At 31.5% G+C, this 15,982-nt stretch overlaps 1 protein-coding gene across 18 annotated transcripts in view; it reads right to left on the bottom strand.

The window, feature by feature from the left end:
* LOC143223133 (epidermal growth factor receptor kinase substrate 8-like) overlaps positions 1-15,982 on the bottom strand; it is a 172,547-nt gene that overhangs the window by 56,281 nt on the left and 100,284 nt on the right. For all 18 annotated transcript variants that reach the window (XM_076450653.1, XM_076450661.1, XM_076450645.1 and 15 more), the window contains 7 exons: positions 13,517-13,597; positions 12,459-12,586; positions 11,634-11,804; positions 5,523-5,578; positions 4,916-5,049; positions 2,908-3,029; positions 2,040-2,166 (listed from right to left, as the gene is read on the bottom strand). In XM_076450653.1, coding sequence (XP_076306768.1) covers positions 2,040-2,166; positions 2,908-3,029; positions 4,916-5,049; positions 5,523-5,578; positions 11,634-11,804; positions 12,459-12,586; positions 13,517-13,597 — 819 coding nt within the window. The remainder of the gene's footprint in view (positions 1-2,039; positions 2,167-2,907; positions 3,030-4,915; positions 5,050-5,522; positions 5,579-11,633; positions 11,805-12,458; positions 12,587-13,516; positions 13,598-15,982) is intronic.

Genomic DNA, 15,982 nt, shown 5'->3' on the forward strand with positions numbered 1-15,982 from the left:
CCTTCAGAAAGAAAATTGTAGCAGCTGGTAAGGGATATAAAAAGATCCCAAAGATTTTGAAATCAGCCATTCCACTGTCCGGAAAATAGTCAATAAGTGGAGGGCTTTCAAAACAACTGCCAACATGCCCAGGTCTGGTCGTCCAAGCAAGTTCACCCCGAGAGCAAACCGCAAGATGCTAAAAGAGGTCTCTAAACACCATAACATGTCATCATGGGACCTACAGCAGGCTCTGGCTACTTTTGATGTGAAAGTGCATGCCTCAATGAAAATTAAAGCTGAAGCAGAACTGGACCCTGCAACATGACAATGACCCAAAACATACCAGTAAATCCACCAAGATGAGAACTAAGAAATGGAGAGTCCTGGAATGGCCAAGTGAAAGCCCAGATCTTAATCCCATTGAAATGCTGTGGGGTGACTTGAAATGGGCTGTACATGCAAGAAACCCTTCAACCATCTCACAGCTGACATAATAAATAATTTCATCCAATTTTTGGTAATTTCTTTACAATTTAAGAGGCTAGACAATATGATACAATATAAAACCTCATTAACAGTAAAAAGTTTTATAAACAAGTTCCACTTTGATGAAAATTCATGTGTTAGGTAGTGACAATCTGTATAAGCACTAACATGCTTATTTTTGACATGTAGGTCAGCACTAGATCAAATATTAAGTAGGTTAATTGAGTTTATTATTGCTTCTCACACAAACTCACTCAAAAAAAAGTCTTGTTTAACCCTTTCATTATACAATTAATTTTCAGGCTGATTCCCAAATGTGTTAATTATCTACAAAAAAATAAAATAAATTCAATCCTTTGTATCACTTCGTCAACACTGAAAGATGCTGTATTTTCTTAAGTATGACAGGAATATTCCTTGAAAACCATACTTGACAGTGTAAAATAATGATTTAAATAAAAATTAGAGGAAAAGTATTCTCCACTAAATGTCATAAATGTAGGCAAAACTAATTTGGTAATGAAGCATATAAACATCCAGGTTTCATGGTGTAAAACACACATATGACAGCACACACGCAGGTTTGGTGATTCATGATGATGAGAAACCCAGTTAAAGTAAAAATATATATCTTAGGACTGCTGGTATGAGCATTAACATTTTCGTTAATAAAGCAGAGAACAACATTTCGACCTTCTTAGGTCATCTCCAGGAAAATACATATAAAATGTTATGAGCCTAAGGCTGTTTATGATAAATAATTTTAATTTTCTGCTACAATATGCAATTACTCTGGAAAAAATAGGGTAACTTACAGTTATTTTATATTTCTTGTGGTTTGTAAAAGGTTGATAAAATAGACTGACCCAATATGGTGTTTAGGAAAACAATAACAGATAAAGTAACAAATGATATCTGTTTGAGATAATGTACATAAATATGAAAACTGTATAATGATTAAAAAAGTTTATTTTATTTTATTCTTAATATGAAAATCAACTTACAATTAGAAAAGTCAGAATCTGAGTCAAACTGACTGAAATAAATTCAGAGGGAAATCTTTAGTAGAAATACTTTATCTAAAATTAAGCTTTTCTATGCATAGAATACTTGTAATGTTTACTAAAATCTTACAGAATTGTATATAAAAATACATTAGTACATTTGGAATTATAGAATTCACAGCAAACATTAATTCTCCAATATGAGCTTGATCCAATGGACTGATTTTGTGCATGTAAAGTTAAATGGGATGCATATGACATGCAATCAAAACAACTATACTTTAATTGATTATTTTCAATCAATCCAAAAATACATTTCAATGAGGATCATGTTTTGGCTATGGCTTCAGAGACACCCATTGTTTCAAAGACATACATAAAGTAGTTATTTCTTTTATTTGTAGAAGGTAAAAATATGTCCCCTCTAGGTAAATAATGTTACATTATTTATGTTACCAATCTGCAAAATGTACAAACCCTTGTATATTGCTATTTTTTAAACAACAGTAATATTTAATAAAAAGAATTATATTTAAAAAAGTGTAAAGCATCTCTGACACTACTTACCACCAAGATCTTTCTTTTTATTTTTTCGGCTTTTCTGTCTTCGTTCTAATTCTTGGTAAGCTGCTGCAGCATGTTGAAGTCGACCAACAAATATTTCAATATCATCAAAACAACAGTTCAACATCATCTGTAACAGGGTAATGCTTGCTGAATTAGTTTAGTGTCTACTTTTTCTAAGATTTTTTTTTAACATTTGATCAAATTTCCACAACAAACCAGTTATAGGTTTTTTAGATTTAAGAAAAAATAAATTTATATTTAAAACTATTGCTAGAAATATTAATAGTAAAATGATGGATGAAAAAATAACTGAAATAAAACATCTGAGAGGAAATAAATAAATAAAGCATTAAACTTCAAAATAACTCATCTTTTTAATCTACTCAATAAACATTAATAAAAAATTATGGATTACTTATTGCATTCACTGATTTAAAACTGAACCACCTGTTTTTCAAATTTCATTATGTTCAAGAATTTTCTAAACATTTTTTGATCAAAGACATACACAAATAGAAAGCATTTTAAAAGCTAATAATGAAGTTAACTAAAAAATAAAATAAACCTCAAAAAAAAATTCTGTTTAAATATTGCACTAGCATAAATCACAAGACAAAATCTAACTTCTGGTTCCAAAAAAACATTCAATTTCTAAAGACCATAAAATCTAATCTATATTTGAAGTTTATTCAGTTATATTCTTTACAGATTAAAGCACTATTTTATTATTCTGGTGAACTCTTCTGTCTTATTACAGAATTATTTATAAAACAAGCTTTTCAGTGCCTTTATTAATATTTGACTCTCTAGTCAATCAGTTAAATTTCTTCAATGAAATGTTAATAAGTCATAAAATTCTTATTCATACCACTTCCTTTTCATATCTTTCATTCCCCACTGAGGTAGGTTCTTCAGCAATTTCTCGAGAATAATGAGATGGTGATCTCGTCTGTTCTTGTCTTTCATTTTTTGTCTGAGAGTTACGTGGTACTACAAGAAATGTAGAAGTACAATCATATTGATGTGAACTTGCTACATATGAGACTCTTCATAATAAGGATATAAAAAAACAAATGAAAATTCCAAGTGCTTTGAAGAAACTCTCTTCAACCTCAGAAGCAATGAAGATAAATAGCAGAATTTATAAAACAGTAAATGGTAGTCAAGATATAAGTAAAAAATGCAACTGCTCAAGTGTTGGAAAAGGTAGGTTTTATGATATATGGACAATGTCATAAAGTAGAGTAGAAAATGTAATATGTCACAGATGAAAATAACATGGCATTGAGTGAAAGAAACTAAACAAATGGTGCAAAAACTTGAAATGTAAAATTAATATAAAAACTTTAGAATACTCATTGTGATAAAATGAAATAAAATACACAAGTTGAACACAATGTCAGTAACAGAAATTAATAATCAGATGACAAAAATTTCAAAAAGAAATTTAAATGCTTAAAAACAATAGAAGGGCAGATATAAATAAATACTATTCAAATTTTAAGGGTTATGAAATCATAAGACTTTATTCTGACCATAACACTGAAGGTCAATAGCTTTTAAAATTTTTAAGCTACCTTTAAATTTTATGTAATTCTTCAATATCTGATTTAAATAAACTGAACATCAAAATGTAGGTAATGGTTAAAGATTTTGAAAATGTTACAAATATGTTGGGTTGCTGTTAAAGTTTTTTTATTTCTAAACTATTGATATTATTTATACAATTGAATTACTCAAAATTTTTCAATGATGCCTAACTAACACAATTGGTAACTTATGTATTACTTACAGTTTGTTATTTACTGGCAAATACAGTCTGCAAAATTAGTGGTATACAAGAATATTAGCTTTATATGTATGAGAGAGGGTCAAAATGCCTGAGCAATGATCTTTTACAGAGCAACATTCAACCTGGTATTATATATTTGGTGTCAAAAGTGATCAACTATTAATTTACTTTTGCTGATTTGGTAAAAGTTTGTGGTGGAGGAAAGTAGATACCTGATACATTATTCAGGAATACAGAAAAAACTGGAGATATGCAAGTTAAAAGATTCTAGAAATTATGAAAATAGAATACACAAATTGTATAATTGATTAAAGCATATTTATTCTTCATATAAATATTACCTTAAGTTCTGATTCTAGTTGAAGTACGAGTTATATAAATATTCCCTTGTACTCCAACTAGAGTCAGAACTTGAGTTATATAAATATTCCCTTGTACTCCAACTTGAGTCAGAACTTGAGTTATATAAATATTCCCTTGTACTCCAACTAGAGTCAGAACTTGAGTTATATAAATATTACTTTGTACTCCAACTACAGTCAGAACTTATGTTATACAGGGTGTTCGGAAAGTCACTGTGCAGTTTTGTAATCATATTTTAACAACATTCATTCAGTCTATCTGAAGCCAGCAACTGATAGCAGTGTTTAGAAACAAAATAAAAAGGATCCAAGCCTGTATTGATGCCAACAGGGGTCACTTTCAACATTGTTTTAATTGTCATTCATATTTACCTCCTGTATTCTATATTGAAGCATGTCTGTTGATAAATATATAAGTGCACAGTGACTTTCTGAACACCCTGTATAAATATTACCTTGTACTCCAACTACAAGCAGAACTTGAGTACAAATACATTTTCAACTCATCTGATATTTTGTGTACAACAGCATTTTATATTTTACTACAAATTTGATCCATTTAGTACAGACACACTTAGTAAATTCAGAATTACAGTTTTAACATTGGGTTAAATCCATCTTTCATATTTTCCAAGTGTATAAAACAGGTTAATAAACATTTTTATATATATTCTGAAAACCTAAAACTTTTAACACTTGAATATACAGAAAAAATGAATTACCTTGTGGCACTGAAGCAGCAGCTGCAGCTGCTGCATTAAACAGGTTTACATGATCCCTCACTCTTCCATTTAATGGAGGATTAGGAGGAGGATTTGATGGAGGAGGGGGAATGGGTCTAGGTGTACTTCTATAACTGAAAAACATTAAAACCAATATAAAAAAAAACTTATATTTACTTCAAATGACACTTTGGATTTATAATACAAGTTCAATACATCAAGTTAACCTGAACCACACAAACATAATGAGTAAAATAAATAGATGCGAACAGAAAACTGTTTTGAAAAATAAAGAGAAAATTAAAACCTTAAACATAAAAATTCTATTCTTGTTTCCAGTACTTTATGATGACGTATATAACTCTTTATGAAATTTGTTACAAGTCATTTAAATTTTATAAATGCATCCTCCTTTAATATGATACATGTTATCAAATCTATTCTATTTTTAATTAATTAATAATATTAGTACAGACAGAAACACAATAAGTACAAAATTCAAACCATAAAGTGATGTTTCAAGTGAACAAAACTTATACTTTACAATTTATGTAGTTTCAACTATTTCATATTAAAGTTGGAAATCTTAAATGGTAGGAAAATTTACCCAGGTTTCCATTTTCCATTCATAAAAAGTCTCATCTCTTCCACCACATCTTGAGCCTAAGTAAGACAAAATCAAAATATCATTAAGCAATGTTAGTCATCATATGCAACACATTACTGAAGAAACCTTCCCAGAGAGCAAAAAAAATTCTTGTTGGTTTTCTTGAACTGTTTAAAGAATATTTACTAAATTAAATATTTAGCCTGTTTCAAAGACCACTCAATTTTCTATTTACAGCTGTAGTTTCTAACACTGCTATTGTAAAGATGAAAGGGTAAAAAAGTTTTGTTTTTTTTATCTAATAATGTTACACTTCCAACTGCAGTATACTACTTATTTATATACACATGAACCATCTTTCAAATCTTTATGCTAGTAGAGGTTAATTGGGATAATTGGTTCTTTAATATTTTTATTTTCAATTCTCTTGCTTCTAAACGTAACATCAGTTTCCATAATTATGCATAGAAAGAATCAAAACAATCTTATTAACTTACTATAATAATGCATTCTGCAATGACTTTTGACTGATAGAGGATGTGTCTATATGCTATGCAGAAAAAAGCTTTTATCTTATTTTAATGTAGAATTTTACAAAACCTTCCTGTGTTGTAGGTTATGTGTAGCTTTCCCATAGCATGCAATGAAGAAAATTGTTAAGGTTAACATTTTTCTAAATCGAAAATATATTTCCAATAAAAGTTACCTCTGCTGACATTATAGTTATTTCTTCATCTCTAGGGTTTTTACTTCTTTGCCTACCTAAGCAATGATCATGCTTGCTCCAGTCTTTTACACTCCACCTGAATGCCTTTTAAACATTTACTTTGCAAAACTCTCCACTCACATCAATACATCAATGCACCCTCTATCTAGGTACTAGATACAAACATCTCTTTCTGATAATGTAATCACTTTTTTGAGAATTAACCCATCCCAATCACTAACACTGGCTCTCAGTGAGGAGGAATGGCACGAGAGTGTCAGTGGAGGTTAGCATTACTGAAAATGAATTTTCAATTTAGGAAAATGTTAATTTCCAAAACATACTTATCATCTGCTGACACTATAACTAGAATCCTACATTGAAAAGGTGGAGGAACCTGTGCAGGTATTATCCATAAATAAAACATCTGTATGGATCAAGGGTGTACACAAAGATAATGATATCCGAGTGGGGGAACAGCATTACATCCAAAACGGGTATGCTCTTCACCTAAAGCACAGATCTTGCATTAAGGGTGGAAATAGTATGTAAGTAATTATTACTACAGACCAGCCCCAACCTGATAGCCAAAGTCCACTACTCGCAGTTGGAGTTAAGGGGTCTTGTTCCTGATATTACACATTGGTGGATAGAGCAACTGAACTGCAGTGTTATATAGAGATATATGTGTGATCAGATTCCAATGTGTAGCCATGGAGGGAAATGTTTCAAACCACCTAAATTATGGCAAGAAAGTAAGTAACAGTGAAGAGGACAAACTTTCTCCTCAGCCTGAAGAAGTCCAAAAGGGAACTCCCCAAACTAAGAATGGCAAGTATGTGTATGCCTTACTCGATTCATCCAGTGTGGAATTATAAACATTCATCCTCCCTCCCCATCTGAGTGGGCAAAGAGAATGCCACTTGCCCCCAGAATTATGGAGAGGATGTAGAAAACTACTCAATCACATTTGTAATTATATCAAGATAGTGAACTTCATTCTATGAACAATATACTAAACTGATATTAATCAAAAAGAAGAGCCAAGCAACCCCCAACCAGATAGCTTTGCATCAAATCTGCATTGGTGTTACAAGTAAACTTGTAGATTCCTGTGTTGGCTGGGGACCCCAACTTTGTCCTCTTCACCAAGAGTGGAGGAAACTTGCTCACTTTGGAGAAGAAGCCTCTGTCCACCACTCCAGTGACTAAAAACTAAGTCTGGTAAGAACTCTCTAGTTCCACTAGTAGAAAGTAATGTACATTGGAGAGCCCCAAGGAACAGTGATTTGGAAACAACTCAATAGGCAACCCAAGTTCCTTAATGTTTCAAAAGTAAAACAACCTCAATTTATTCAATCAGAAGATCAGCAGGAATGGGTACAATTTCTTTTGACTTTATTCATGATAGTTCATGAAAATGATAATACCATCTGGTTAGCATCTAGATGTTCTATTGGAACACCTCATTTCTAAAAAGCCTGTTACAACCTGTAGTAAGTATAGTAAAAGTGGTTGATGGTGTAGAATTAGGATGATAAGGGCACATCAGCCTGAGTACCACTCACTATTGAGTAGGATTCATTGAAAATGTAAAGGGATTCTGGAAAGAAAAGAATCCATATGATGGAGAAAATTATTCATCCTTTGTTAAAATCTAGCAGATGTGGTCAAAACAGTTACATCGAGTAGTAAAAAAACCTTCAAGAGAAGAAACTGCCAGATCATGTAATTAACGAGAGAAGAGAGTTTTGGGAGAAGTCCACATACCAACTCACACAGTGTCTTCCAGAGGGCAATTCAAATGGCCACTTATGACACAGAAACATGATAAATCTGATGAGAAATGATTTGCAACAGACTCCTCTCCTGTAGACTTGATTCAGAAAAGGCAATGTAAATCATTCTGCAAAACCACCTTGTTAAGAAAATGGGAAATAAATCACAGGAAACTGAAGGATCCCAGTGAATATATAGTTAATTCCTAATATCTCTATATGAGTTAGTATGAGCCACAAAACACCTGAGGGTCCTGAAAAGACACGACACACAACAGGAGTTCAAGAGGTCTCAAAGGTGAGAAATGGTTGTCAAATTAACTGGCAAGATAGATTTATCCCCCACTCTGACTGCCAGAATTGGTAAAGCAGAATATAAATGGAAAGATGAATAGTCCTATGCACATGTACTGCAAATAACTCCAATTGACAATGTCCAAATGCTGACAACAAAATATAAAAAAATATAATTTAAGTGAAAGGTGAAACAAAGAATAAGAGGCTAAAGGTTCAAAAGTATGACAAAACAATGCAAGAAACACAACCTAAAAATTTCAAATTAGACAACTAAAAAGGCTGTTTGGGCCAAAGGACATGAAAAAAATTTTAGTAAGTCAAAAATCAGGGAGAGTAAAAAATCTTCTGACATTTGGAATACGAAAAGGTAGTTCATAATGATGCCTTATATAAGGCCACAGTAGACAAAGCAAGACCTCTTTCAAAACCCAAGCCAAAAATGGGATATGGTATGTAGCTTAGGTTTAATTTCCTTTTGATACATCACTGACAATAAGTTGCTGTAGTTGGTCTACGAAGATATTTCATTAAATACAATGTAATTTTAGAAGTTAAAGCTTTAATTGAAGCAAAGGACCACATAATTTTCAAGCAGCAAGACATTCAAATTTCTGAACGTATGTGTGCAGAATGACAGACCAAGGTTGTCTCAACAGAGATGACTAAAGAGGAAATGGCAGAGGTGAACACTCTTACAAATACCAAATAAGAGGAAACCATGTTTGAGATGGCTGATATGGTGCTATCAAAAAAACGCAACAAGGAGTGGAACAAACCACAGCCAGAACTATATGCAACAGAGAAACTAGGGGAAAGGCATACAGATGCATATCCATCCAGTACTGATTGAATGCATCTACTGTCGATGCCTAGGGATGAGGTACCAAGAACCAAAACAACTGCAGCTGAGAATTCTAATGAGTTGATAAAGCACAGTCGTTGGAGACCTAAACTGTGATCAAATCCATTGGAAAATCTTGTGATGTAGCATCATTTCTGTTGGGAGAATCCAGATGGGCTGAGAAAAATGATATGCAATTGAATTCATCACTCCTGGAATATGGCATGCCTTAGACTGATAAAAAAGGGAGTAACCACAGTACAAAAGATTCAAAGTTTAAAAAAAAAATCTTGGGAATGTGTGCCTTCTTGAAGAGAAATATGATACCACCATGGAATTGTCAATATGTATCATGATGATTCTTCACATCAAAAGACATACACATTGTTAAACCAAGACCCTGTGTATATGTAGGAGTTGAAGAATGTTAATTAATGTGGAGGGTATATTTGATATCCATTCAAATATCCTGGAATTCCTAACTTTAGATATTATTCCCATCATCCCTGAAGAGTCGCATCTGTGGACAGATGGATCTGGGGAAAAAGAGGTGGTATCAGTAACCAGACAAGAATGTTGTACTGATCTAAATACCACTCGAGATCTACAATGTTGCTCCTGAGTAAGGGAGACTAGATAATCTATTGGATTGAAGCTCATAATCCACTTACACACAGTAACAACTTAAGAAACCTCACATGAGCTATTCCCATGGGAATGAGGGATTGGAGGGATGCCCACATCCACCAAAAAAGAGAGAACCACCTCCACAGTAGGAGAGGGATAAATGAGTAAGAGCCTGGCTGCTCTTTCCATAGCTAGTAGCCTGATAAGAGTTGACTAGCCTTTACTTAAGTACGTGTCAAAAAATAACACCCAGACAGACAAGGTATTGAGTTGACAATAGAATGGACTTCTCTACTCTGGATGTGTTGCTCTGCTAACTGACAAGATGACATCAGAAGGAGCCATTAATCCATATAATGATGCATGCACAGACCCAAGGAATGCTTGTGATGAGCAAACTCTGCATAAAACAAAAGGTGTTATTGTGAGTTCAAAGGTAATGACCTGAACTGCAGCACTTGGATTCGTGGTTAAAGAAATCCAGATATTCAGAGAGTAATGTAATTTTTCTCCCACTGCATTAAAGTTGGTGGAGAATTTTGCAAATTAGGTATTTCCAAGGGCATTCAAGTGGGGTATAAAAGCCTGGATCAAGCTCAATCAGTGCTTAGATGAGCAAAGATGTAGAAATTACAAAGACTGAAAAATAGCTATAGTGTCAGTGGATGGTAAGTTTGTTTTAGAATTGACTCTGTTCTAGCTGCCTTTATTCCTCCCTCATTTTCTTGAAGTCTCATCCATTCTGCCTATGGCAGGTATGACTGTAATGCTTCACAATGTGTGCATTGTTCTTATGTAGTAGATAAAATGGTATCTAAAGCTTTGAATGAGAATGACCATACACATGGGCAGTGTTAGTTCATCTAGATAACTTTAACATTACAGATTCAATTACATAAGATGAAGTGTAAAAAATCTAAAAATTCATCTCAAAATAAGTCACGAAGGATTAGGACTAGACTAATCAATTCACGACTTAATTAAGGGGTCAAAACAGTTTATTGTTTAACAAAAGCACACACACTATGCTTGCAATATTAATAAAGACTGTTTTAATTGTGCATCACAATTTATGTCCAGTTCATTTAACTCTTGGCACAGACTCATTTAGTTTTATAGGAATCTAGAATTACATCATAATTTATCTTACCAAACCTCCACTTATATAGCAGAATCTAGTTATCTTCAGATGGATTATAAACTTACTTATGATCCTGAAAAATGCATCTGACTGTCGGTAAATCTACATGTACTGTTCATGCATAAGTGATCACAAACAACACAAACATATTACCATATTTGAAACATTTTTATGCAATACCAAAGAGAATCACATGTATACTGGTCAGAAATAAGTAAATCATCTACACAAAGATAACTATGTTAAATAAACAACTGGTTACATTATGGTCATTGGTGTTGAAGTAATTATAAAACAATATATTGCAGATGATGATGTTGGCAAAAAACAAGCATTCACAGGTTACTAATTTTTAGTTAAATTTTAAATCATCTTAAAAAATTACTAACTCCTAAAAATTCACTTGCATTCCTTTTTAACAAGATAAACTTAGTATTATGCTTATGTTTAATATCTGCAAAACACAAAATTCCAAATGAAGGAATGAATATACAAGTTTTGTAATTTATTATTATGTTCATGTATACAAACAGATATTTTCTTATTGCACTATTATTTCCACAGTTACAAGTAAGCTTTAAAATTACAATTTTTTTTCTCAAAACTTAATGCCTCACAATTTTTCTATTGATTCAAAAATCATAAAATTTGACAGTAAAAACACCTAGCCAAAGGTTCATAATACTGAGAAAAACTTCTTGACTACAAATGGTAAACTTACTGATACCCGAACACATTGAAAGATGTGCATTTCTCCAGAGTTTTTTAACTTGTTTCTGGAATCTTCTCGAACAATGAATATGAGGACATTATTGTAAATTTCTCTTGAATCATTGCTAATGAAGCTTGTTGGATCACTGATCAAGTTCATTGGAAACTTCTCCACCACATCCTAATTATAGTAAAAACCAATAATCACTACTAGCTTTACCATATTGTTTTTATTTCAAATAACTTTAAAAGTTTAATACAGTTTCATTTTTCCTACTTCTCTGAGAAGCAATACTAATCCATTATAAAAAACCTTTTTATTCTGCTCAGAAATACGCATTTAACTTCTTCACTGACATGCTTATAGATAAATAACAACTAATCATCATGTTATACTTATGTAAATACAGAAGCACATGGTCTTGTATATGCGTCTTGTTTATTATTTGTCATATCAACACAAAACTATTTTAATGATAATTGGCTGAAATATTTCACAGATGATTATTCTCTCATATGTTTATAATAATTATTTAAGCATTTATTTTCAAATTTTGGGAATTAATTTGTAACATTTGGTTTTTTAAAGAATTACTGAGTTGCTGATTTCACTGCTTGCCTATTTCTCAAAATAGTTACTTCATATCATACTCTTTAAGGTTTCAACATGTGTAAACTAAGCAACTTATTGAAGTGTGAAGTTCATTGTACAACAGATAACCAGCCTCCAAAAACAAGAAGAAATCACACCTAAAAATCAAATTGTCAAATCAGGTTGAAATCTAAAGAATTAAAAATAAAACTTTCTTAATAGTGGCTTAACATAGAATCTTACACCATTCTCATAATCTTTAATAACCACCCATCTTCGATCCAATTTCAACTGCATCTTCTGAGTCCAGATTCCAGTAGATTTTTCCATCTGCAGTAACCTTCGAAGTCCATCTTTAGGTGATTCTAAACCTGTAAAAAAGGTACACAGTTAAACAGTTAATGAAGACATTCAACTGAATTTCTTTGAAAATGACAGATGACTTATTAAAGATATATAAATAATTGAATTATAAAAATGTGTTTAAAATTCCATAATTCAACAAAAAATGTCTTGAAGTGTTACTGCTACTGTGTTTTACATAGGTTATTTACTACTTGATAACAACACTGTAACCATTAAGTCTCAACACGCTAAATAATCTGTTAATAAAAAAGTACACAAACCTTAGTTTCACATTCTATTTTAATGTTAAGAGTATACAATATACAAATACTAAATCACTTATCTTAAACAGTAGCATTTATACTCTTGTGAAAATCCAGACCTAGTCAATTAAACCATACAACAGTACCATCTATTGGCTTAAATCTATAACATATAATTACAACATTCTAAAGAACATCACAATATCTTCTAAAACTTGTGACAAAAAACAATACACCGATGACTGTTATCATGCAATCAAATTGGTGAAATAAAATATGTAACTGCTGTTACAATACATAATAGAAATAAAATATTTCTTCTTTCCTACACATGTGATTTAAAAAACACGTCTTTTGTGTTTTAAGATATGCTTTTACATCCTAAAAATACTGTTTCACATGAAATGCTATGCAATACATGTAAAAGTGGAACCATTTGGTATTGCTATGTCATGCACTTGTAAAGAGAGTCATTTCAGTCTACTGTTATACAAAGTTGGGTAAAGAGAATCAGTTCAGACTAATGTTACACTATTTGTTTGTAGAGAGAATCAGTTCAGACTAATGTTACACTATTTGTTTGTAGAGAGAATCAGTTCAGACTAATGTTACACTATTTGTTTGTAGAGAGAATCAGTTAAGTGCTGTTACACACAACTGCATTCCTATCACACAAGACAATATTCTACTTACCAAATTCTGAACCAACTGAAAAAGTTGCCAAATGTTCTAACAAATATAGTGGCCCATCTTCAACTTGGTCACTCTGCTGGTCTGAAAGAAAATAACCTGAAGTTTATTATTTTATTAGCACCAACATCCTTTTCTAATGCATGTCTGTGCTATGTTTTCATTCTACACTCTTCAAACGTTTATACCTATGAAGTATTATCCACTCTCCTTCTTACAGGCAATCAAGTTTTTAAAACATATTTGTACACCATATATCTCAGACATATACATAAAAAATATCTGTAAATGGTTAATCATCACGTTGTTCCAACATACAACATTTGCCCCATCAAAAATGTCCTATTTCCCAATGTACCTCCAATAACAAACAGAAATTTGGCCACTAAATCCTCAAACAATCATCCACCATTTCTATAAAGTCTTAACCTCTTAACTGCTGTTTTTTTCAAGGAATATTTACCTCTCTACTGAAGAAATAAAACTGCCTCAGATAGAGATGTGTGTGATGTTTTGAAATCTTAAATTTATAAACTCTTTATACAAAACTCTAGGAATTCAAGATAAAAAAAATCTGATGCATCAATCTTCTTTTAATTACTTTCACATACTTCAGTTGGATCATCCTCGACCCTTTTTTTAAAGAAACAAAACAAGTTAAGAAATTTCAACGTATCTAAACTTATAATCATCCAAACAGTCCTGCTCTGATCCCTTCCAACAACTCAGTGTCCTTTTTTAGCCAAAAAGTATGGTACGTTATTACCTGTTAATCAGAGTTTAATGACAAGGTGACATATGTAATTATAATACATATAACTTTATATTCTGAAAGTAATGTTTCTACTATATATCTTAGTAAAGGCAAATAAAACATGTTACGACAAAATAAGCATAATAATAAAAAAAACTTAATACTTCTGTATTGCATTACTCATATATCATACTATAGCTCATATTTAGGTGTTTGGAAGCTCATCATGCATAAGACGAATTTACTAAGAATTTAAAACACAGCTTGAAAAAAATCACTTCAAAAAATGTGGATATTTAAAACAATTTGTTCTATTACCATGTTCTGTTATTTATATGAATCAGGTGTTTTAAACAGATTGTTCGACTAATACGTAACACGTGTCAAAAAGGTGCTTTAAAGCTTCTAAAAGACTGTTCAACTTGCATGTTAATCATGAATCTCCTAATAGTCTGCTTTTAGGTATGAAGAGAGGCAGTAGTCTGAAACATTACTTAATAAAAACAGCTCTTAAAGGTAATATTTCCTTTGTTTTTATTCATCACATTATGACCTGCAAACTATGTTCACTTAGCAAAAGTATTAAACAGAGCCAAATCCAAAGTTATTTTTGTAAAAATCATCCTCTGTATTACACTGAAATTTCCCTTCTGAAGAATAGAGGTTTACAGTCAATAAGTTTAAGTAGAGATGCCTTTAGGCATACTTTTCCATATACATCATACTATCATTGATACTAATATTTGTTACACCTAAAGAAGTGTTATAATAAATATTTTGAATAAATTGCACATAAAAACATAAGAGTGGTCTAGTTCTATAGTATTATCTGATAATAAATGGTTATAATCAACAGAAGCATTAGAAAACTTTTGATAGAACAAAATACATGTAAAAATAAAACAATTGCTATGTGTAAACTTTCTATATATTAAAAAAATAAATATTCTACAGCTCTTTACATTGTACTGATGAAATATAAGCCAACATCTATTCTGACTGGTAGTAATATTAAAATGTGGATATTTATGTTAAAAAACACTTAAAAAACAAAGTAGCAAAACATAAATAAATCATAATTAAAGATAGTGTTAACAGAGTGCCTTTTGAAGATACGCCCTGCTAACTCACCTGTAAAAAGAAAGTATCCTTTCTCGAGAAATTTTTATTATTGAGTTTCTTGAAATGATATGTTTAAGATAATTAACTACCTTATTTACTTATAATAGTAACTGTTCTAATTAAAGTTTAACCAAATGTCCCAATTGAGTTACCCTTATTATAAAATAATTAACTCACTGATGCTTCAGTTTAAAGTTTATTCATAAAATTATTATTTATCTGTTTACTAAAATTAGCAGCCTTTAAACAGTTATTATAAATGAAAGTAGATACTACCTAGAGCTTTTGTAATCAACATGAACATGTACAAAAGATGTCTGATGTCAAACAGGATATAATATGTTCTAAGTTAATTTTATAGTCAAATAATAAACATACGTGCTCTGTACTGCTCTATAATTCATGTTTGTTTATTGTTGTTTTTTCTTTTCCCCTACCCTGTTGTTCCAGTTTCACAAAACTGCCAAAGCGTAACATAATGAGTACATACTTATACCTCTGAATATGGCTGCCTGGGGCAACTGTAACAAGTTTTATCTTTTACCCTTTTCATTTCTGTATTCTTTTTTGTGTATTTTAAACTTGTCTTGCAT

This window comes from Tachypleus tridentatus, chromosome 8 (assembly GCF_004210375.1).
Source record: "Tachypleus tridentatus isolate NWPU-2018 chromosome 8, ASM421037v1, whole genome shotgun sequence".
NCBI lineage: Eukaryota > Metazoa > Arthropoda > Merostomata > Xiphosura > Limulidae > Tachypleus > Tachypleus tridentatus.